General features: G+C 54.9%; 2 protein-coding genes across 11 annotated transcripts in view; one reads left to right on the forward strand and one right to left on the reverse strand.

Annotated features, from left to right (window-relative positions):
- FOXN1 (forkhead box N1) overlaps positions 1-10,260 on the forward strand; it is a 28,403-nt gene extending 18,143 nt beyond the window's left edge. For 9 of the 10 annotated variants that reach the window (XM_074343110.1, XM_074343112.1, XM_074343108.1 and 6 more), the window contains exons 5-9: positions 1,485-1,615; positions 2,905-3,001; positions 6,210-6,417; positions 6,612-7,103; positions 8,729-10,259. In XM_074343110.1, the coding sequence (XP_074199211.1) occupies positions 1,485-1,615; positions 2,905-3,001; positions 6,210-6,417; positions 6,612-7,103; positions 8,729-9,048 (1,248 nt within the window). In that variant the 3' untranslated portion in view covers positions 9,049-10,259. Of the gene's footprint in view, positions 1-1,484; positions 1,616-2,904; positions 3,002-6,209; positions 6,418-6,611; positions 7,104-8,728 lie in introns of all 10 variants that reach the window. The other variant, XM_074343107.1, reaches the window with a different exon arrangement.
- A 4,571-nt stretch (positions 10,261-14,831) lies between these two features.
- Positions 14,832-20,815, reverse strand: UNC119 (unc-119 lipid binding chaperone). The gene is made up of 5 exons (XM_074343116.1): positions 20,401-20,815; positions 16,738-16,851; positions 16,133-16,235; positions 15,805-15,977; positions 14,832-15,533 (listed from the first exon to the last, which is right to left on the reverse strand). Exons 1-5 carry the CDS (start codon positions 20,813-20,815, stop codon positions 15,421-15,423), a joined length of 918 nt encoding a protein of 305 aa, XP_074199217.1. The 3' UTR covers positions 14,832-15,420.
- Between the last annotated feature and the right edge of the window lie 27 nt (positions 20,816-20,842).

The raw sequence follows: 20,842 nt of genomic DNA on the forward strand, positions 1-20,842 counted from the left end.
GAGAAGAAGAGAGCTAGACAAAGACCGAGCAAAAAGAAAAGGAGCAAGTCGGGTGATACACAAGGCTGAGCAGGGCAGGGAATAATGGGCTCCTGTCTGGGTCAGCTACCACCTTGTTATGTGACCTTGGCCTCAAACTTCCCTTTAGCCTAGACAGGGTGGGACTAGGCATGAGGTTAGGGGGCCTTTCCACCTGGAGGCTCCAAGTCAGTCATTATTGGCCCTTCCCCCTTCCCTACCCCACTGCCCAGCCTCAGCTCCTCCCAGATCCAGAGGATGCAAAGTAATTGCCTGACACTGGCATAGGATGGAGGTTTTTTAAAAAGAGAAAGAAAAGAGCCCCAGAGCAGCCAGGCAGCTCCCAGGAGTCACCGGGCAAGACAGAGCAAGTGGTTGCCCAGCGCCCAGCTCCATCCACCTGCAGCCTGGCACTGAGACAGGCCCTGCCTGTGGAGCAGGTTCTACTCCCAGCTCTTTGGCATTGGCCAAGCCAGGGAGGCAGGCACGTGGGTGGGGGGAGGGGGTGGTCAGACTGCTTGCTTTGTGTAGGGAAAGACAGAGAAGGAAGGAAGCAGAGGGAACACTTGAGGAATCATCCTCAATCTGTGAGGAGCCTGGCTGGAGTGGCCCAGCCATCCTGAGACTCACAGTCTAACCCAGGATGGGGGGCGGCCCTGACATAGCCTGCCCCGTCAGGGACTGAGCCATGGCAGGGCTAAGGGGCTACCAGACCTTAAACGGCCCCACCATGCCCAGCCCTGCCTTGATGCCCTCTGTTCTCTGCACCCTCTTGCTCGAAGAAGATGGCCGCACCCAGGACTTTATGGAGCCTGCAGAGAGGGTGACTCAGGCACCAAGTGTCTCTCGAGTGACCTGGAAAGAGCACTTCAGCCCAGAGCAGATGGGGGAGTCAGAGTCTCCTACTCCCCCCTCACCCTCATAAAACATCATCCCTGGCACCACAGCCACTCCCTTTGCCATAAAACCACCTCCTACCCTCACCTGCCCACCACCATGACCGGCCCTTTCAAAGAACCACTGAAACTCGTAAAAGGTGGCAGTGCCCAGCAAACACCCAGGCTGGACACCCCACTTCTGGCCCAGCCACTCCAGGAGATGCAAGGGAGGCCTGGAGCACCTGCCCAGAAGGTACAGGCTACCCCTCACACTCTCTAGCCCAGCGCCTATCCTATTACCATGGCAACCAGCGTACCTAGAGGCCAGAGAGGAAGATTCTGGAGGATGGGAGCTTTGAGGCTTCTGAGATCCTCAGTTCTGGAATGTGGATCTCCTCACAGGCCCTCAGATAGCCACATCCTTGGCCAGCCCCCTCAGATAGCTCTGACTTTGGAGTCCGTGACTGTGGGTGGTAGAGCCCATGAGACCCCAGTTCCTTCTCTGGATGCACATGAATGGGGGGAGGGACCCCATCCTTGGGAAAACTGGTTACCATGGCAACCATTCTGCCCCTTTGACCTCTACAGTACTCACCAGGTGGTAGCAGCTACCCTGTACCCTACCTTGGCTCCTCACACTATCCATACCAGCGGATCGCACCCCAGGCCAGCACCGACGGGCACCAGCCTCTCTTCCCGAAACCCATTTACTCCTACAGGTATGTTTCTCAGCTCTCCTGGGGTAGAAAAAAGAGGGGTCAGAGGAACCTTAGGGAAAGTGAGGCATGGAGTCCTCGAGGTATAAGAGTAACAGCAGAGGGTGGAAGGCATACCCAGTAGGCTTCCAAAGGATGCTTGAGAGAAGATTCCAGCATGAGGGCAGGGGGATATAGCAGCTCACCTCTGACCTCTCATCCAACCCTGAGGAGCCATGTGTGACTCACAGCAGTTGCTGAAACCCTGGAGTGAGCCCACTAAGTTCTCGCTTCCTGGGACCCAGGTACTGAGCATTCAGGGGGGGAATGCCCCCCTTTTACCCCCTGTCCCTAGGTACGGAGAGAAGCCCCCCTGCCCAAAGCTCTACTGGAAATTAGTGAGGGATGAGATCTGCAGATATGACTCAGTTATCCAGCATCTGCCAGATGTGGTGCAATTTCTCTGGGACTGGGGTTATAAGTGCCAGGCCAGCAGCACCAGCCCATCTGGAAGACCTTCCATCTGAACTTTTGTTCACCCAACCAGTACTGACACTTGACCTCCTATGGGCCAGGCCCCACGTGGGGTCAGGTCACCAGCCAGTGTGAGCTTAGGGGAAGGAAAAGAAACTTAAACATCAGCCAGGAGCACAGAGAAGGGGTTTGTGGAAGGCAGACCAACACAGAAAGGAGCACGTGCAATCCTTAGAGTCCAGCAGAATTGGGTTCAAGTCCAGGCTCTGAATTTATGAGCTGTGAAACCTCAGACAAGTTACTTAATCTCTCTGAGCCTCTGTTTATTCATTTGTTTAAAAAAAGCAAAAAAAAAGAACAGCAATATTCAGGCCTTTGGATGGATTAAGTGAGAGAATATGCCTGGAGCATTGTAGTTTTAGTTCCTTCCCTTACTATCCAGCATTCATGCAGTTGACTGAGGGCTGACCAGTAATGACTGCTTCCATTTAATGAGTGCCTTCTATATGCTAGGCATCCTCCTTAATCCTCACAACTCTGAGGTAGCTTTCTTCACTTCAAAGCTGAGGAAACTGAGGCTCAGAGAGGTGAAGGCACTCACCCAAAGTCACACAGCTGTTGAGTGGCTAAAGCCGGGATTGCAACCCAGGTCCCTTAGATGCCACAAGACCCCAGTGGACACTTTTTCATTCCTTCTCCTTCCGACTGCGTAGGGCCTCTCTCCCATGAATACTACGGTAGGTTATTCCTCCTTGTCTACTCCAGCTAGGGCAGGGGGATGGGGTGAGACTCCAGACTCCATCAGAGGTTCAAACTCTCAGAGCTTTCTCTGCCTTCAGCATCCTCATCTTCATGGCCCTTAAGAACAGTAAAACTGGCAGCCTTCCCGTCAGCGAGATCTACAATTTTATGACGGAGCACTTTCCTTACTTCAAGGTGAGCCCCAAATCCACCCTACTTCACCATGCCCCAAGTTCTGGGCAAGCCAGGCCTTTCTGGAGCCAGAGAATTCTGTTGGGAGGTGGGAGATGAGTTAGAACAAAAGCCAGAAGAGGGTGTACCCCCTACACGCTTTCCCTTTTCTCCACTTCAGAAGGACAGTTCTGTGTGGAGAACAGAGTTCAAGCCATTCACCCGAGGCCACACAGCAGGCTGGAGTCAGACCTCGTGCTGGTGGAAGGTGGACAGGTCAATCCTGATAGGCTTCAAGGAGCATCCACCTACTCCAAGTAGGGAGGGAGAGCTTGGGAAGAGACGAGAGACTGTTCCCACCCCTACCCCCAGCATGTTCCACAGCTGGAGGAATTTGGGTAGGAGCTGGCCAGCCAAGGTGACACGGGATGTTGGGACTGCAGAACCCGTTGCCTTCTCGGGAGAGATTAGGATCTGCTTCTGTGGGTGGCAGGCTCAGCTGCAGTTCTGCCAGAAAGCGGGGTGTGGGCTTTATGGTTTTGGAGTGTCCCAGGGAACTGGCTGGTTCATCTGACCTTCCCATGGATACGATCTAGTTTCTGTCATCCACAGAAGGGGCTTCTGGGGCTCTCCCAGACTTTGTCCCCAGATGCAGGGCAGATGCCCTTCTCTCCAGATGGGCAAATCCATCAGAGAGGGTGATCCACTTTCTCAAGGCCAAACAGCAGGTGGGACCACTTGCTGGCTCAAGTTCTCTGGCTTCACACACGAACCACTTCCCTTGTCTGAATGCCCCTGGGGTAGGTGCAGGGGAGGTCAGCCCTTGTGTGTGATGAGTGCCTTCTCCAAGGCCCGCACCCTGGTGGAGACAATCTCAGGCAGAGGGCCGGAGCTGAGGCCCAGGTAATCCAGAATTCAGCTCCACCTGCCAGTGGGTGATTCCTGGCCCCACCGTCTCCCCAGTTGTCCTACCTGGGGATGATTTGAGGCTGATATTCAAACAAGTTTGTACTTGCCTAGCTACCATGAGGAATGGGCAGGATGGCCAGAGTGGTCTGGCCAAGAATGGAAAGGTATAGTCATCCACCAGAGGTTCTGTAAGGAAGAAGAGGTAGGAGCAGAGTTGCTAATGGGATTCAGAAGCATGAAACCTGATATCCAGGGCTCTCCCTCTATACCCCAGCAGGTCAGGGGACCAAAGTCTTCCTGGCTCCTAAAGCTTTTGGAGGGTCCCCTAGGGCTTCAAGGAGCCAGGCCAGAGATAGAGAAGTGAGGGCCAGCCCTGCTCCTCTCAGCCTTTCCTTCCTGCCAACTCCCAACCTGGCCTCCAGCCCCTCCCTGCATCTCATCTTCCTGGCTTAATTATTTTTCCTGGGAGCCATGTAATCCCTGTTTTATGGGGCTGAGGAGTGAAGAGGTCTAACTGCTTTTTTTTTTTTTTTTTTTTTGGCTCTAGTTGTTGTTCTTAGCCAGTTGCATCACTCCCTCACTCCTGAATTTACACTTGACTTCAGAGAGAAAGCATCTGTAAGGATGGGACCGGCCCCAGATGAAGGCAGTCCAATGGGGTGACCTGGGCAGGGCCCTTAATTAGGGAACAGAGCTGGAATCTGGGCTCTGTCGCTGCCTCCTTGTGAGATCCAGGGCTAGACCCTTTCTTCTCTGGATCTCAGTTTCCCAATCTGTAAAATGGTCAGGTTGGACCAGTTGGCACATAGATTCACTTCCAACTCTGATAATTCCCCTCTCACCCACCTGAAGAATTAGTTCAAGGTCCCCTGCCCTCTCTCTCACTCTCCAGTGGAAGGTCATTTTTCTGGGCAAGGACAGAGTGGATGCTGGGGTGGGCAGCACCCATGCCCAAAGCAGCTGAGATGCGCATCCTATAGCCCCATGAGTCAGGAATGTGGGACTGGGGAAGTTCCAGCCACTGGACATAATTGCTAGTGCTGACCATCCCTCTTCCAAATAGGAAGTGGCAGGGGTGGGTGCTGCCCTGGCATCCCAAAGTCACAGATTTATAGGGCCATAAAAGGGCCCAGTGGCCATTAACTCTGACCACCAGGCAACACAGCCTTGACTTCTAGTAGGGACTGTCATTGGAGTTGAAGGTGAATCCCCAGCTCGCTGGTCTGGTGGCTCCGGAATCCCCCCTCATGACCCTGAGAGCCTTGGGGGTCATCTCAACCAGCCCTCTGCCCCAAGTCAGCAGCCCCTGAGAAAGTCTCCAGCAGTTCCTGCCAGCAACTTGCAGTGATGCTGGCATCAGGACCCAGTTCTGCTGGGCATGATTCAGCCTGGCTGCTCCCTGGGGCAAGTGAGCTGTGGAGAAGGGAGTGGCTGCCCCTCATTTAGCAGAAACTGTGAGCTGAAAGGGAGAGGGGCCCGGGAGTGAGGGTGAAGGGACCCTACCAGCCAGAGTGGGTGCTCTGTTGGGCCCATGACTGCCCCAGAACCTGGAACAGAGCTGGAGGTATGGGAGTGGGGATGGGGGTGCCCACTGGCACCCCCCTGCCAACGCCTCTCACCCAACTGAGTCAGCCTAATGGTTTTTACAACCCTCCCTGGGCACAATTACTGCACTGGTGGCATGACCGGGCCTACTAATGGGTGTTTATTCTGTTGGCACGAGCACCCCCCGCCTGAGGGCTGGCCTCCCCACCAGGGCACGCCCCTCCAGGCACACTCATGTGAAGACTCACACCCACACATGCATACAATCACGGATACCCACACACATACCCAGAGAGACTTTCTCACACACACTCAGCCTCAGGGATACACATGTCCTCACACTCAGAAGAATTCACGGGCCCATAACCCAGAGACAAGCTCACAGCAGAGAGACACAGCACCAGAGAGCTCAGCATAATGAGTCCCTTTCCACGGAGGGGTCCAAGCACAGACAGAAAGACCCAGTGGGGAGTGGTCCAAACCCAGATGGGCCAGGGGCAGGGCTCTCTGTAGCACCACCAGTTCTTCCTTTATGAATCACCTTGACAGTTCTCTGACGGGTCCGTGGGAGATGGGAGTAGGATGAAGGCAGATTTTAGGTGATAACCAATAACTGCGGTCAAGGTTCCTGCCCACCCCTGCCCCGCCCCTGAAGGGTCCCAAACCAGGGCTGAGTGCTGAGGAGGACGACAAGCCCCAGAGCAGGTGCCCAGAGGGCAAAGGAGTTGTCTGGAGCACTGACCACGGCCTGAATTCTTGTCTTGCTCTGCTCTGGCAGACGGCACCCGATGGCTGGAAGAATTCTGTCCGCCACAACCTGTCTCTCAACAAGTGCTTTGAGAAGGTGGAGAACAAATCAGGAAGTTCCTCTCGCAAGGGCTGCCTGTGGGCCCTCAATCCATCCAAGATTGACAAGATGCAGGAAGAGCTGCAGAAGTGGAAGAGGAAAGATCCCATTGCCGTGCGCAAGAGCATGGCCAAGCCAGGTGAAGCTGATGGGCTGTTTAGAGAAGGCCCCAGGGGACCCAGGAGCCAAACATATCAAACGGTAGGGGAGGCCAGAAAATCTGAGCAAGGAGAATTGATGAATGAGGAGAGGGCCTGAGTGTGGTTCCAAGGCTGGGATGGTGTGTGGGGAGAGGGAGGTCTCAATGTTTCCTGTTCTCTTGGGTCTTTTCAGAAGAGCTGGACAGCCTCATTGGAGACAAGAGGGAGAAGCTGGGATCCCCACTGCTGGGCTGCCCACCCCCTGGACTGGCAGGCTCAGGCCCCATACGGCCCCTGGCACCTCCAGCTGGGCTCTCCCAGCCGCTGCACTCAATCCATCCAGCTCCGGGCCCTATTCCTGGCAAGAATTCCCTGCAGGACCTACTTGGGGGGCACGCACCCGCCTGCTATGGGCAGACGTATTCACACCTCTCACCAGGCCTGGCCCCTCCTGGGCCTCCGCAGCCATTATTCCCACAGCCAGATGGGCACCTTGAGCTGCGGGCTCAGCCGGACAACCCCCAGGACTCGCCTCTGCCTGCCCACACCCCACCCAGCCACAGTGCCAAGGTACTGGCTGAGCCTTCCCCAGCCAGGACCATGCATGACACCCTGCTGCCAGATGGAGATCTTGGCACCGACCTGGATGCCATCAACCCCTCTCTCACCGACTTTGACTTCCAGGGTGAGCTGTGGATGGGAAAAGGGAGGTGGCATAGGACTGGAGAGGGGCATTTGGCAGGGTGGCCCATCCTCTAAAGTCTCCAGGCTGTAGCCTGCTAACTGCTGAGTCAACTGAAGCAGGGAAGGCCCAAGCTGGCGGTGGGTGTTAAGGGGCGAAGAGGAATCAGAGAGGTTCAGCAACTGCCTGGAGTCACACAGCTAGTGGCAAGGGTCTGTTCCCCATTCAATGTTAACCCCCTCCTCCTGGTGCCCTTAAACATGTTCTAACTGACCCTATCACCAAACCACTCTCAGCTCTGAGTCGGCTGGAAAGGGCCTGATATTCCTTTCCATACTAGGTTGTGAACAACTGACAGTCTGAACATTCCCAGACACTACTGCATTTTCTCTGAGCTCATCTTCTAATGCAGAAGGAGAGAGATCTTCCCCCTGGAGGAATATGCGGCCTCAGAGCTAGGCAGGTCCCAGGGAGAGGTTCTCTTCCCTTCCATCCTGCCTGCTCCATCTCTGCCTGTGGCCAGCCCCACCCATTCCCATCTAAACTCTAGTGCCCTGGTACTGGCCACAGGGGATTTGAAGGAAGGTGCTGATCCAGGTCTCAGAGGCAGGGGACATCCTCAAGCAGGTGGGGGCAGCCCAGTGAGATCTCCCAGTCTGATGGGGAGAGAGCCAGATCTGGGGAAGCTATTGTTAGAAACAGGGAACTAGAGCCTCATCTCCCTCCAGAAGTGGGGAGAGGGCTTAACAGCCTCAGAAGAGGCTATAGACACATGGGCTACTGTACACATTTACCAGAGCCCCTACTAACTGCCAGGCATCATGTAAGGTGCTTTCTATGTGCTCTCTCACATGGGCCTATAGGATAGGAGGGATTATTAAACCCATTTCACAGATGTACACCAAGGTTAATTAATTTATCAGGGTCACTTAGCTAGAAAGAAAGAGAGTTAGAATTGGAACCCAGGCAGCCAAGTTCAGTCCAGGCTTTAGACCAGCCCTCTTCCTCCAGGCCCTACAGCCCTGATACCCAGGGTAGGAGCTGCAGACCCTGACCTGCCACAATGCAGCTCACATGACACAGAGAGGAGAAACAGGTGGCAGCGCAGTCTGCTCCCTAGAGTCAGTGCTTCCTGGCTTTGCCCCCGACCCTTGGTCCTGCAGTGGAGGACACCCAGGGAGCCGAGCCCAATCACCTCATTGGATCCAACAGTGCATTGCTGGAAGCTCTTTGCTCTGGGCTGCAGATCCATCTTCACTGGGAGCCTGGGCAATAGCCAGAATGAAGAGCTCCTGGGGCTCCCTCCCCAGGGTAACCCTGGAATGTACAGCATCTGCATAAACCCTTCCAATAGGCAGCTCTCAAATCCTTGACCCTCCCCACAACCACCCCTGGAAAAAAAAGAGCCACTGAGATCATTTGGGCTGTGGTTTTCAAACTGTCCTACATGGGAGGAGGAATCAGAGTGGTTCAGCAACTGCCTAGGATCATACAGCTAGTTCCAAGGGTCTGTGCCCCATTCAATGTTACCCTAGTCCTGCTCTTTCCAACATGTGAAGGCCACGGGGTGGGGGGCAGACAGGGCTCCTTGGTGCCTCCCAGTGATGCCTGTTCTCTTCCCGCAATAGGAAACCTGTGGGAACAACTGAAGGATGACAGCTTGGCCCTTGACCCCTTGGTACTGGTGACCTCATCCCCAACGCCATCTTCGATGCCACCACCCCCACCTCCACCCCACTGCTTCCCCCCTGGGCCTTGTCTGGCAGAGACAGGCTGTGAGGCAGGCGACTTGGCACCACCAGGCAACGGGGGCTCTGGGGCACTGGGTGACCTGCATCTCACCACCCTCTATTCGGCCTTCATGGAGCTGGAGCCCACGCCCCCCACGGACCCTGCTGGCCCCTCTGTGTACCTCAGCCCCAGCTCCAAGCCCATGGCTTTAGCATGAGCCATGCCCAGTAGCAGCAGCTCCAGCCTTTGCCTGGCCTGGAGGTCCCAGCTGGCCGCCCACATCGGGCTCACCTTAAAGGTCAAGGAAGGAAAACATTCCCTGTCCCCTAAGCCACTAAGCCAACTTGTATGTTAGCTGGCAGCTGGGGTGAAGAAGACACCACCCAGGACTCTGCCACTCACACATTTCTGCCGCCTGGTACGTCAGCGCCTCGCTCAGGGCCCCTGAAGCACAAATGTCTGGGCAAGAAGAAAACGCACTCTCCCTAGCTCACACTCACACTTAAGCCTTCATGCACGTGTGCACACATGAGTGCGCACACACACAGACACGGTTATTCAGACATAACCCACTCACATACATTATATCCAGAGGAATCAGAACTACATCCCAGAGCCTGACTTCATTTTGGGGGCAGCTGAGAGCTGAAGCCTTTGGTTACCAGAAGCTCAGGGGCCCCATGCCAGGTCCAAGACCACCGTGGAACCCCATTCTCACATCCACATCCTCTGCAGGCCTGGTCCCCTCAGGGCATGACCTTTCCCAGCAGCCCCCTGTATTTATTCTCCCATCTTCATCCCAGCAGCCTATCAAGAAGGAAGAGATATGGAGCCCCTCCCCAAGGTGTCTGTGGGCCCCCCGGGGGTGAATAGTCAGCAGCACCCCCTCTGCCAGGCCCTATCCGTCCTCAACATAAGCTCTGTCTGGCTTCCCCCAGGGTGACACACAGGAGGGGCAAATTCACCCCAGGGCCAAACTGAGCCCAATTCCAAAGTGTTTGGAAAACCCCTTGCCTCGGAAACTTGAAAGTGTCCTTTTCTCCCAGCCCTGGGTGCAGGAAGGGCCCCTCCAGCTCACTACAATCTCACTCCTAGAAATTCATGTAGTTTAGGTCCCAGTTTATGAATTACTTACAACTGTCTCAGACAGCCTGGGCATTCAGGGAAGCCTGGTACAGGCTGGTGGGGGAGCACCCATGACCCCTCTTTTTGACTGCTTGGCAGGCCCAGATGCCTGCCACACCCTACCTGGGAGCCCAACCTCTACCCAGTGGGAGCCTCAGCCTGCCCTGGGCCTGAGGATGACAAGAACCCCCAGAGGTTGGCCCTAGGCTCAGATGAGGCAAAGCAGAACCCTCGATGGTCTGCCATTGTCCCCTGTCCTGGAACAATAAAGCAAGTGCCTTGTGGTCTCACTACCAAGCCTTCCTTTCTGGACCCCCCCTCCCTGGGGCAGAAAGTTTAGGACACACTGACTATAGATTCCCTGGGCCTGTGATTTTACCCTGACCCTCACCTAGGACTGTGAAGTTTTCAAATCCAAAGAGTGAGGCATCTAGGAGGACGTCCTGACCAGCACGGGTAAGGATGAGTGGGCAGGCGGGCGATATCTCTTCCCAGGAGAACTTCCAAAGGGATTGGAGGAAGCAGCTGCCAGAAGGGGTCACTTCCCTATCCAAGCTGTGCCTTCCTGCCCCCATGTTTCCCTGGCTGGGCTCTGGGTTCCACAGGTGATCTGAATGTGCAGTGTGCACTGCCAGCCCTGGAGGACGGTCCCTGGAGGGTTAGGAGCCCACTTGGCCCCACTTCAGGTACCACCACCAGGCAGGCTGCTGTCACCAAACAGCAGCCTGAGAGGCAGAACAGGGATGGGACAGGTATGGGAGCTGAAAGAACACACACGGACCTCGAGTCTCAGAGCAGCCACAGGTAGGGCTTCTGCTTAGAAAGTTCTTCCAGGGGCCAGGCCTGGGTGCCAGGAACACTACCTACCTGCCCCAGAGGACAGCTCTGCAGAGGGTCTCACGATGGAACCCCACCCTATACCAGCACCCTCCCTCCCAGAGGCTCTAAGGCCAGGTCCAGGGCTAAAGGGATAGGGTCAGGTAGGAAGAGGTGGAAGCCACAGCCAGCCAGTGCACCCGAGAGGAAGAGACCCACTTGCCCCAGCCCAGCCCTGGCTGTATAGGAAGTAGTAAAGGCTTTCTGTCAAGCCCCTAGGTGATGTGACCACAGGCCAGTTCTGACCAACCCCGGGCCTGTGTCTTGATACCCAAGCCCTCAAGGGCAGGGGAAATATTTCATAGGACTTTACTGGGACCCACTTCCTGGCCTCAGACCCTCAGACCCTGGGGACTCAGACAACCTGCTCTACTCCTCCGCCCTAGGCAGTGAGTGAGCCGGCCCCTGCGCAAATTAAGACAGGTGGCAAGCACATATGACTTTTGAGTCTCATGTTTGTTTGTAACCAGATCAAACTGCCAGCTGCTTCTCTCAGAACTGACCCCACACTCCTGCTCTTATGCTGCCCCCTGCTGGCCACTCCTCACAACGTGTTCAACCACTATTCAGGGTGAGCAATGTAGTTTGAAAGGATGCAGGGTCTGGAAGTTCCCTATTTATGGGGAATTAACCCTTTTGTTCAGGAGCCCTAAGGCTGAGGGTTCTAAAACTGGTCAGAAGTCACGAGTCCATGAACTTGGATAAAGAAATTACACCTCCATTTTCACTCATTTCTACCTCAAATTTAGCATTTCCCTTGAGTAAGAAGAATGTCAGGAACAAATCACAAGACTTTCACAGAATCTGTGACTTTGTTCTTAGAGAAATCACAGATTAGAAATCACAGACATTTTTACATTAGGTTACTGGCATTGAAGAATAGGTATAGCTATCTATATATAGTTTTTAATACATAAAATATACAGGGATTACAATATATTTTATGTACATAAAAAAACTCATTGTCCATAGGCTTCAGTAGATGATAGATAACAAAGGGTCCATGACACACAAAACAGTAAAGCACGTTTGCTTTAGTTACTAGTGGGTGGGGAAGTGGAGGGTGGCTCTCAGGGGAGGGGCCAGGCTAGGGAGGAAGGTACTGGGGGCTTGGGACAGCAGCTCTTTACCAGCTGGAAGGGAAGCATCTCAGTATTTTATGATGGGGTTTGGGAGTCCCCATACGCACCACGCAGGCCAGCCCAGGTGAGCATGAGCGGTGGTCTCCCTGTAGTATTTGGGCTTTCCTGCTAAGCCCAGTGGTAGGGTCCTCATGACACCCCTAAGGAGTCAAAGCAAACATACCTGGATGACTTCAAAGAGACAGAATCTGAAGCCCAGATCCCACAAGGTCCATATCAACCTTTGAGGTCAACAACTCATTGTCGTCAGAGCCAGGACTAGCTCTACCCTACCGTCTTCTTCCTCCCTCTACTGTTCAGGGATCCTCTAGTTTCCTAAGAAAAGTACCAGGAACCAAATGCACCAAGTTGCACCATTAAGAGTAGGATGAGTAAGACTTCAAAAGAGGCAAGGGGCCAAGTCTTCTCCCAGCCAAGTTTCCTCCAAGGGACACAGGCCTCTCCAGATGAGTGCCTCTTTTGGTAAATGCTTCCAGGAATGAGGACCTCAGAACAGAGACCTACCTCCCTCCCTGTCTGAAGGTGGAAGTTCAACAGGCCCATCCAGAACCTCAACCTGAATCCACTTAGCAGGTGCACTGAGAACTGTCATGAGGGTAGTAGGGGAGGGTACTCTTTCTGACACCTGTGTTTGCCTAAAAGTCCAGCTTGCTTGCTATAGCTTCCCTGTAGATTTGTGTGACCCCATAAACAAAGCCTCCAACTCCAAACACTTGTATACCTCTACAGCCTCATCTGCAAACCAAATTCCCTCCCATTCCATGCCCCTTCCCCAACTTTGTGACAGCTGACAGTTCCCGACACTTACTTCCTGGTGAAATTCTTTCTTCCTTAGCTTTAACATAGCCTGCTCCAAAACGGGCTCCTGGCCCCTCTGCTCCTCTGGCTACTCTTTCTGTCTCCATCACTGGTTTCTCTCCCTCTGCCTCATTCTGTCTCCCTGGCCTTCCCTAGCATGGCATGCTCTCATTCTTTGACCCTCAATTGTGGGGAGTGGACTACTAGCATTGAGTGTCTCATTAATTGGAGAGCATTGCCATTCATGCCCTCTGCTCACTAAACACCAGTAGTGCCTATTGGCCACCCCATAATCCCAGCCACCATCACAACTTCAGCAATCACCTTATGAACAATTACCTCCAATGATCACCATCTCCAGCCCTCACCCATCTCCTGGTCTCATGGCCTGAATTTTCTTTCTCCTCCTGGTCAGTCACCTCATCCAGGACATCTGCATCACACCACAGCATGTCCGAACCTGAACCCATCACCTCCTGCTAGACTCCATCGTGTACCAACCTGGGCTCCCAAGGCGAGTGGCAACACCCCATCCACCCCAACATCCAGGCCACAAACCAGGGATTCAGTCTCCTCCTTGTCTCCAACTCCCTCATCCAATCAGCCACCAGTCCTGGAGATTTCACCTCTTAAAAATCTCAACTTCATTTATTTCTCCCGAGTTCCTTCACCTTTCATTTGAATTCCTGAAATACCCTCCTCAGCACCCCTCTGCCTCTAGGATGGTAGTACATGACCTCTGGAGCCAGACTGCCTGGATTCGAATCCTGACACTGCCACTTTAATAGCTGTGCAACGTTGACCGGGCAAGTTAACCTCTCTGGGCCTGCATTTTCTGCAAAATGGGCATAATAATAGTACCTTCCTCAGAAATGATGGTGAGCAATCTAAGTTAACACATATAAAGCTCCCAGCCTTGGGCCTAGCACTCAATATATATTGGCTGTTATTATTAGTCTCACTCTTTCCAATCCACACTTCACTCATCTGCCGGAGATAATCTGATCAAGTCATTCCTGCTTAATCCTCCTCCGTGGCCCACTGTCTTCCTCAGGAGAAGCCCCAGCACCTGAACCACAAGAATCCACAGGTCTTTTACATGGAAGATTGTCACTTTCTTGAAAACAATGGATAAATCTTGCCTCCAGACCCTTGCTTTATGCTGTTCCCTGTGCTTAAACGCTCTCTCCTCCATCTCTTCCTGTCAGAATCGTCCTGAGTTTTCAAGCATCTATTCCCATGCTGCCACCTCCAGGAATCCTCCCCAGAACCCTCCAAGCAAAACGACTCTTGCTCCCCTGTATGCCCCATTCTTCTTACTCTAGGGACAGATATTTGTTCCCTGGGTCTCACTCATTTTAGAATCCCCAAGTTCAGCCCACATCCTGGCCCACAGCAAGGGCTCCCCAGAGCCCAGCTGAATTCCAGAACTTCTAGGCCTCTTAGGGTTAGATTAACTCCTCAGCCCAGAGAGGACTGGCATCAGGCATATCCAAGTTAGTGCCTAGAACAGTGGTGTGTGAACCTAGGCAAGTTCTCTACTTAACCTCTGTTCCTGAATTTCCTTCATTAAGGGAAAGAAGACCTCTCTGTGGCAGGGCTGGAGGCACTGTTACAGACAAGGCAGCCAGGCCTGGGGCCTCCCCAAGGCAACCAAGGGCAAGATAGCTCCAGTCCTTAGCCATAGCCCTGTCCACCTTCTTTCTGTTGAGGGAGGGCTAAAAGGACAATCTAATGGTCCTAGTGGCCTCTGAGGGATAGGAAAGGTGGGGTAGAGGGCAAGGCCACCTTCCCTTCCACCTCAGAGTCAGGGCCCTTGTCTCAGCCTCTGTTCTTCAGGGTTGGCTAACTTTGGACCAAAGCTTCCTCTCTCAGGGTCTGGGTCTCCTTTATTAAAAGAAAACCCTTTCCAGCTGCAATATGTACTAAATGCTGACTCTAGAGGCCAAGTGTGGTGTCAGGTGCAGAAGATTAGGAGACAGGACTCGGGACCACATTATTGCCCTCCCCCCACCCCCACCCCCACTCACCACCACTCACATGCCAGCTCACAACCAGAGAACAGAAAAGGAGAGTTTATTGAAAACTATGTACAGCTCGTCCAGCCCCTACCACAGGCTGCAATCAGGGTGGGTCCCTCCCACCCCTCAGGCAGTATCTCAGCCCCTGATGGTGACGGCCAGGGCTAGAGTCAGGGCCCAGACTCCCTTGGGAAGCTTGACTGCCAGATCCCACATGGATCTTCATCTGTGAATTTACAACTCTAAATGGTCTGTTGGTGGTGGGCCGGGGACAGGGAATGGGTCCCTGCCCCAACCTAGTCAAACCTGGATAGGGGAACACTATTCTGACACTTGGGCCCAAGAGGCCCAGCTAGTTTGTTGGGAAGTCCTAGCTACTCCTCTCATAGGAGGCCTTCCTGGACACGGAGGCAAACGGCCCTCCTACCATCCCACCCCATGTGCCAGGCCCCATGGGCTGCATGGACTTGGGCTGGAGACATCAGGCACCCTCCCACCCAACAGTGACTCAGGGTCCAGGGCTTCTGGAACATTCCTCAGGCAGAAGACTTAGGGTTGAGAGGTGAGTGGTGGGGTGGTCATGGTTGAGGGCCCAGGACCCTCCTGGGGTGGGGGGCAGTTTGGGGGTCAGGGCGTCCCACTGTAGGAATAGTCTGCTTTGTTGTGCATCACCAGCCGGTCATCCACGAAGTAGAAGCTGTCAGACTGTGTTTCATAGGGGTGACGGATCATCTCGTTGACTGCAAGAGAGGCCCAGTCAGTTGGGGCAAAGGTCAGGAGCCTGAGCCAGACTACTGCAGGGGCTTCAGGACTAGGGGATGGGGACAAGCTGAACAAAAGGTACCCCCGCACACCGGCCTCTTTGAGTCTCGGTTTCCCTATAAGTGACATGGGAATGGTGACAAGACACAGGGGACCCAGGGTGGGAGGACAGGGGCTCAGACCCACACTCCCTCCAACCTGGTCTCTCTGGTCCCCCTTGAGCCCCTCCCCTGGGCCCTGCCCACGCACTCAGCTCCTCAGAGAGAGGGGGAAAGTCATAGATGTGCTCGCAGGTGTTCTTGCTGCTGGGGATGCAGAAGCCGAAGTGGAAGTCAAAGCTTTTGAGCAGCTGGTTGCGGAAGTAGTGCCTCTCAATCATGCGGAAGTTGTTGACAGGCTTGTCTCCCACTGTGAACTCCACTCTGAGTGAGAGAAGGGGGTGGGGCTGAGCTGGGCCATAGGGTGGCCAGCCACGCTCTGGAGAGACCATCCCTCAGAGGGGCTCAGTAAGAACTCAGGAAGGGCTCGCTCCCACCTCTTCCCAACCCCCAGCCCTCACCCTGGCCCAGTGACTCACGTGGCTCCCACCTGCCTCAGGCGGAGGAAGGCAGGCGTGAACTGGTAGCGGACAAAGCGCCCAGCATTGGGGTCCAGGTCCCGCAGGTTGACGGGCAACCGCTCTGTAATGCACCCCAGCTGGGGCTCAGTGGGCTTCAGGCTGGGGCCGATGGCCACCCAAGTTTTGACCATAGGGCCCGCCTCTGTCTGAACTTTCAAAACTCCCCAGGAGATCCTGATGCACACTGAGGGTTCAGACCATTGGCTGAATGCTTCCAACTGGGGGTTCTCGGTCAGCCAGTCACCAATTTCAACTAAGGTTCCCAGAGCCACAGGAGACAAAAAGACCTGGGGTCTCCAGGACTGTAGTTCCCAGGCAGGCATGCAGAGGGCAGGCTGGCAGGGACTGAAGAGGCCGGACTACCCTCCCAAGAGGTCTAACCCCAGAAACACAGGGGAAGAATAGGCTCAGGCCCAGGCAGAGGTCCCCCAGCCTGCTGACTCCTGGAAAGGCCCAAGTCCCAGCTCTGCTCTGACTCCTCTGTGGCCTGAGGAGTCCCTGGGCAGCCCACTTCACAGCCCTCACCATCCTTCCTCTGTCGATGGCCCACCCAACCCACTCACCTGAGGCTGGAGGCTTCTTGATTTCAAAAAGGACAGTGCCTGAATCCATGTCCCGAATCTTGAACCTGACGAAGTCAATCTTGTAGATATTTTCCTCAGGGGAGCACAGGTAGTCTAGAGGAGATGGGCAGCTGAGCAAAGAAGGGGCCTACCCGGAAGCCCCTGCTGCCAGCTCAGCTTTCGTGGGATCCTGACCTACCTACCACTTTCTCTGATCCCTAAGGTCACTGCCTTCAGAAAGAGAGACCTGAACCCCTGACCTGGTGGAGCCTCCAGAGTGTGGGGGAGACATAGCTCTGACATTGGGATCTAAGGGGGGCCACATGGCTCCATCCTACTAGCCTCTGGGGTCAGGGAGGGGCAGCGAGGAGGTCAAGGCCACCTCCCTCACACTTGCTCTACCACCCAGTTGAGGGTCTTTATTCCAGCCTCTGCTTTGCCAGGGTTAGCTTGGTGACTTTGAGTCAAATGGGTCACTAATCTGATGGGGAGCAACCCCAACATGAGAGGGAAGATACAGTTCTGCTTTGGGGAGCCTTGCTCTAAGGGGGTGACACAGCTCTACCTCTGGAGACGACACTCCCACCCCCACCCCCACTCCATAGCGGCCTCTGGTGCCTCATCTTGGTGTGTCAGGCAAGGACTTTCTCTGATCTGGGTAGTGTTAGGGCACAGAAACCACCCCTTCCCTGTTCCTCCTCACACACACACACATACACCCCCGCCCAGGCCCCGCCTCTCCCCATAAGAGGCTTATACAAACCCAGCTCCCTTAAGCAGCTTAGCCAAAGCTCTGCTGACTCAAGCCCAGAGCCTGGAATATTGGGGGGAAGGGAGTCACCCTTACTCCCATCCCCTGTTGATCTTCAAATGGAAGAAGGTCTTAGCAAACAGAAGGAACCCCCTCATAGGTCACCTATCCAGCCTTGGCCCCAGAGAGAAGAGCATAGGCAAGGCCAGGAAGAGAGTGCGGCAGGTGCAGGAGGGAGTGTGCATGGGGTTAGGAGAGTCCTCAAGCCTAGAAGAGGAACCAAGAACAATGGTGATCCCTGCATGAGGAAGCTCAGGAATAGCAGGGCCTGATCTAACCCTCACTGCCCTTGCAGCAGCAACTGAAAGCACTCAGGGAGGCCCCAGCAGCAAATAGGAAGGAGCAGCGAGGTACAGCGTGGGCTCTGAGGCTATCAGCCTGCACAGCATCACATCCTCCCCATAGAGACCCGGAAATCACCCTCCAGGCCCCTGTGCCACCTCCTATTCCTCTGGGGTAGGAAGAGGAAGTGAATGTAAAGTCATTCTCTCTTCCCCAAGCCTGGGGCAGCCCCCTCCAGGAAGCCCTCCTGGTAGCCACTCTGGCACCTTGGGGCCCAACAGGAACTTCACAGGGCTTGGGAAGGGGCCTGAGCCCTGGCCTGCCCATCACAGCCCATAGTAGGGAGAGGAGAGGAGAGGAATAGAAGTGGGCAGCCCCTACCTCACCCTGTACACAATTTTAACAGAAAGTAGGCACTAATCCAAAGGTGTAGAATGAAGGTGAAGGGCATAAGGAGAGGATGTGGCAGAACTGGGAACTGGATCCTAGTTGCCCAGCTCCTGGATCCTCATAAAGCCCTCCTTCTTCCTCCATTCTAACTTTTGGAGACTCTCCTCTCATTTGAGAACAACTTGCAGACTGACCTTAGTCTCATCTACTGCAAACCCAACCTATCAACCCCTCTGTCTTTAGAGGAAGTAAGGAACAGCAGATACCCATGGCTCAGGATACCACAGCTAAGCCCTCCCTCTGCCAGAGAAGGATGAGGTCTCGGACCCAGGGTCAGGCCAGATAAGCAGCAGGGTGGCCAAGGGCTTAGAACACAACTGCTCCCTTCCCCTCAGCCACAAATAACTTCCTAAGCTGGATTCAGGGCTGGGTAATCCAGGAAGAGCTAACCCAGACCTATGTGATTAGGGTCAGAAGAGACCAGGCAGAGGTTCCTAGGGTGAGGAGAGTCCTGTAACCCTATTCTCAGCTTCTACAAAGGAAAGAGCTCCTGTGAAGCCCCGTTCTCTACTCATCCCCCTCAGATGCTGCATCTTGAAGGGCCATAAATTTCCTCCAAATTTAGAGACACAGTTGTACATGGGCTCGAAGCCCCCATAGTTGTGAAATAACCTCTAAATTAACCTAGGACCCGGAAAGGCTGGATACCTTATAAGGAAGTTCTGCCCCAGAACTAACCTGAATCCTAAATGCTGCTATTGCGAATTACAGCCCAATTAACACCAACATCAGATTGGTCCAGGTCCCCTCCCCCTACCACTGCCTGTTTGAGCAAGGCAGCTCAGTGCTCTGGGGGCCCAGCCAAGAATGGCTGCTGCCTGGCTCAGAGAGGAGGGAGATACTGGTCCCCCGGGGACCCAGATGCACAGGCCTAGACCTGTCTTCATGGTCTCCTCCACAGCTCTGTCTGGAAGCCCTGAGCTCTGCTGCTTCTGCAGCTCCAGAGCTCAGGTCCACTCCAGCATCTGCCCCCTCACCCCTACAGAAGGGCTCCAAGAAAGTTGCTCTCGCAGAGGGAGCCAGGGCAGGATTACTGATGAATGAGACCAAGGTAGAAGGCCATTGCCTCTCCAAATGCCTTCTGTTCTTTGAGGCTCAGCCACTGCCTCTGCCACGAGACTTTCTAACCGTTGTTCCCTGCCTATAGTGGCCCCCTCCCCTGCCCTGAATGCCCAGTTGTCTGCTTCTAGGCAGCAGCCATGAGCAGTCCTGTGGGGCCCTCAGTACTACTGATAAAAGAGCCCTATTTACAGAGCACGCACATTATGCCAGGCACAGTGCAAAATCAGAGGATTTATTTTCACAATAGCTCTGTAGGGAAGGTGTCATTATCCCCATTTTGCAGATGAATATGCTCAGAGAGGTGACGTTATTAGCCCAAGGTCACACAGCCAATTACACGGCAAACCTGAAACTTCAACTTAGGCAGTCCAACTCAGAAACTCAACCACAGTGGAGACTTGGCCTCCCAGAAGAGAACAGGCCCTAGTCCAGGCTAAGGGGGGGGGGGGGCATTAACCTTAGTCTAGGCTAGAGGGGCATCCCTTGAGAGGCCTCAGAGGGAACCAACTGAAAATTCCTGCTCAGGTCCTTCCCTGGGTACAGGGTATGGCTCCAGACTTCCTGGGGTGTCCAGGGTGAGGGCATTAATGGCTGGGAGAACTGAGGGTCTTAATGCCACCTAAGTAACTCAGCCTCCACCAAGGCTCAAGGGTGGAGGAGACAGGACAGACTGCACTCAGCCCCCCTCCTCAAAATTGCAGAGAAAATCTTCAAAGGGCTCTGAAGACTACCAGGAAGGGGTAAGTTGCAGCTGCTGCCCCACCTCCACCATGGGAAAGGGAGATGGACTTCTCGAAAAGGAAGGAGTGAGGTGGTAATAAATCTCTAAAGGGAGAAGGGGCGCAGAGAAAGATCAAGGAAAGGGGGGACATGGAGATCTCAGGATTGGAGGCAGAAGGGTAGGGGACACAGGCGAGGGGGATCCGGGTGGGGGAGGGGAGGCGGGGGGCAGTGAGGGCGAGAAAGGGGGCGGGGGCCCGGGCTCCGCGCGCCTCGAGGGCCCCCTCCCGCGCTCTCTCGCTCCCGCCCGCGGGCGGCGCTCCCTCTCCGGTGCTCACCACCCGTGATCCGCTGCAGCCCCAGCACGTCCTCCGGACCAATCGGCGGTTTCCTCTGCAGCGGCCCCAGCCTGGGCCCCGGGCCTGCCTCCAGCTCCGACTCGGACCCGGATTCGGATTCCGCCTGCGGCTCCGGTTTGGGGTCCACGCTAGGGCCCGAGGCCCCTGGAGCGGGCTCCACCCCCGTCCCGGCCCTGCCGCCACCCTTCACCTTCATGGCCTCGCGGGGCCGCGGCTCGCCTGCTGCCACCACGGCTGCCTGCGCCTGCTGGATCCGAGAGAAGGGGGAGCGTCCGCAGCCCCGCCCCCGGCCGGGGCCCCAGGTACCGCTCCGCCCCCGGGGTGGGCCGGGCACTGGCCCCGCCCACCTGGGCTTCTCACCCAGGACAGGATGGGGACTCGCCCCTGGCTTCATTCATTCTTTAGGCTTCATTCATTCTTT

Source organism: Camelus bactrianus, chromosome 16 (genome assembly GCF_048773025.1).
Source record: "Camelus bactrianus isolate YW-2024 breed Bactrian camel chromosome 16, ASM4877302v1, whole genome shotgun sequence".
NCBI lineage: Eukaryota > Metazoa > Chordata > Mammalia > Artiodactyla > Camelidae > Camelus > Camelus bactrianus.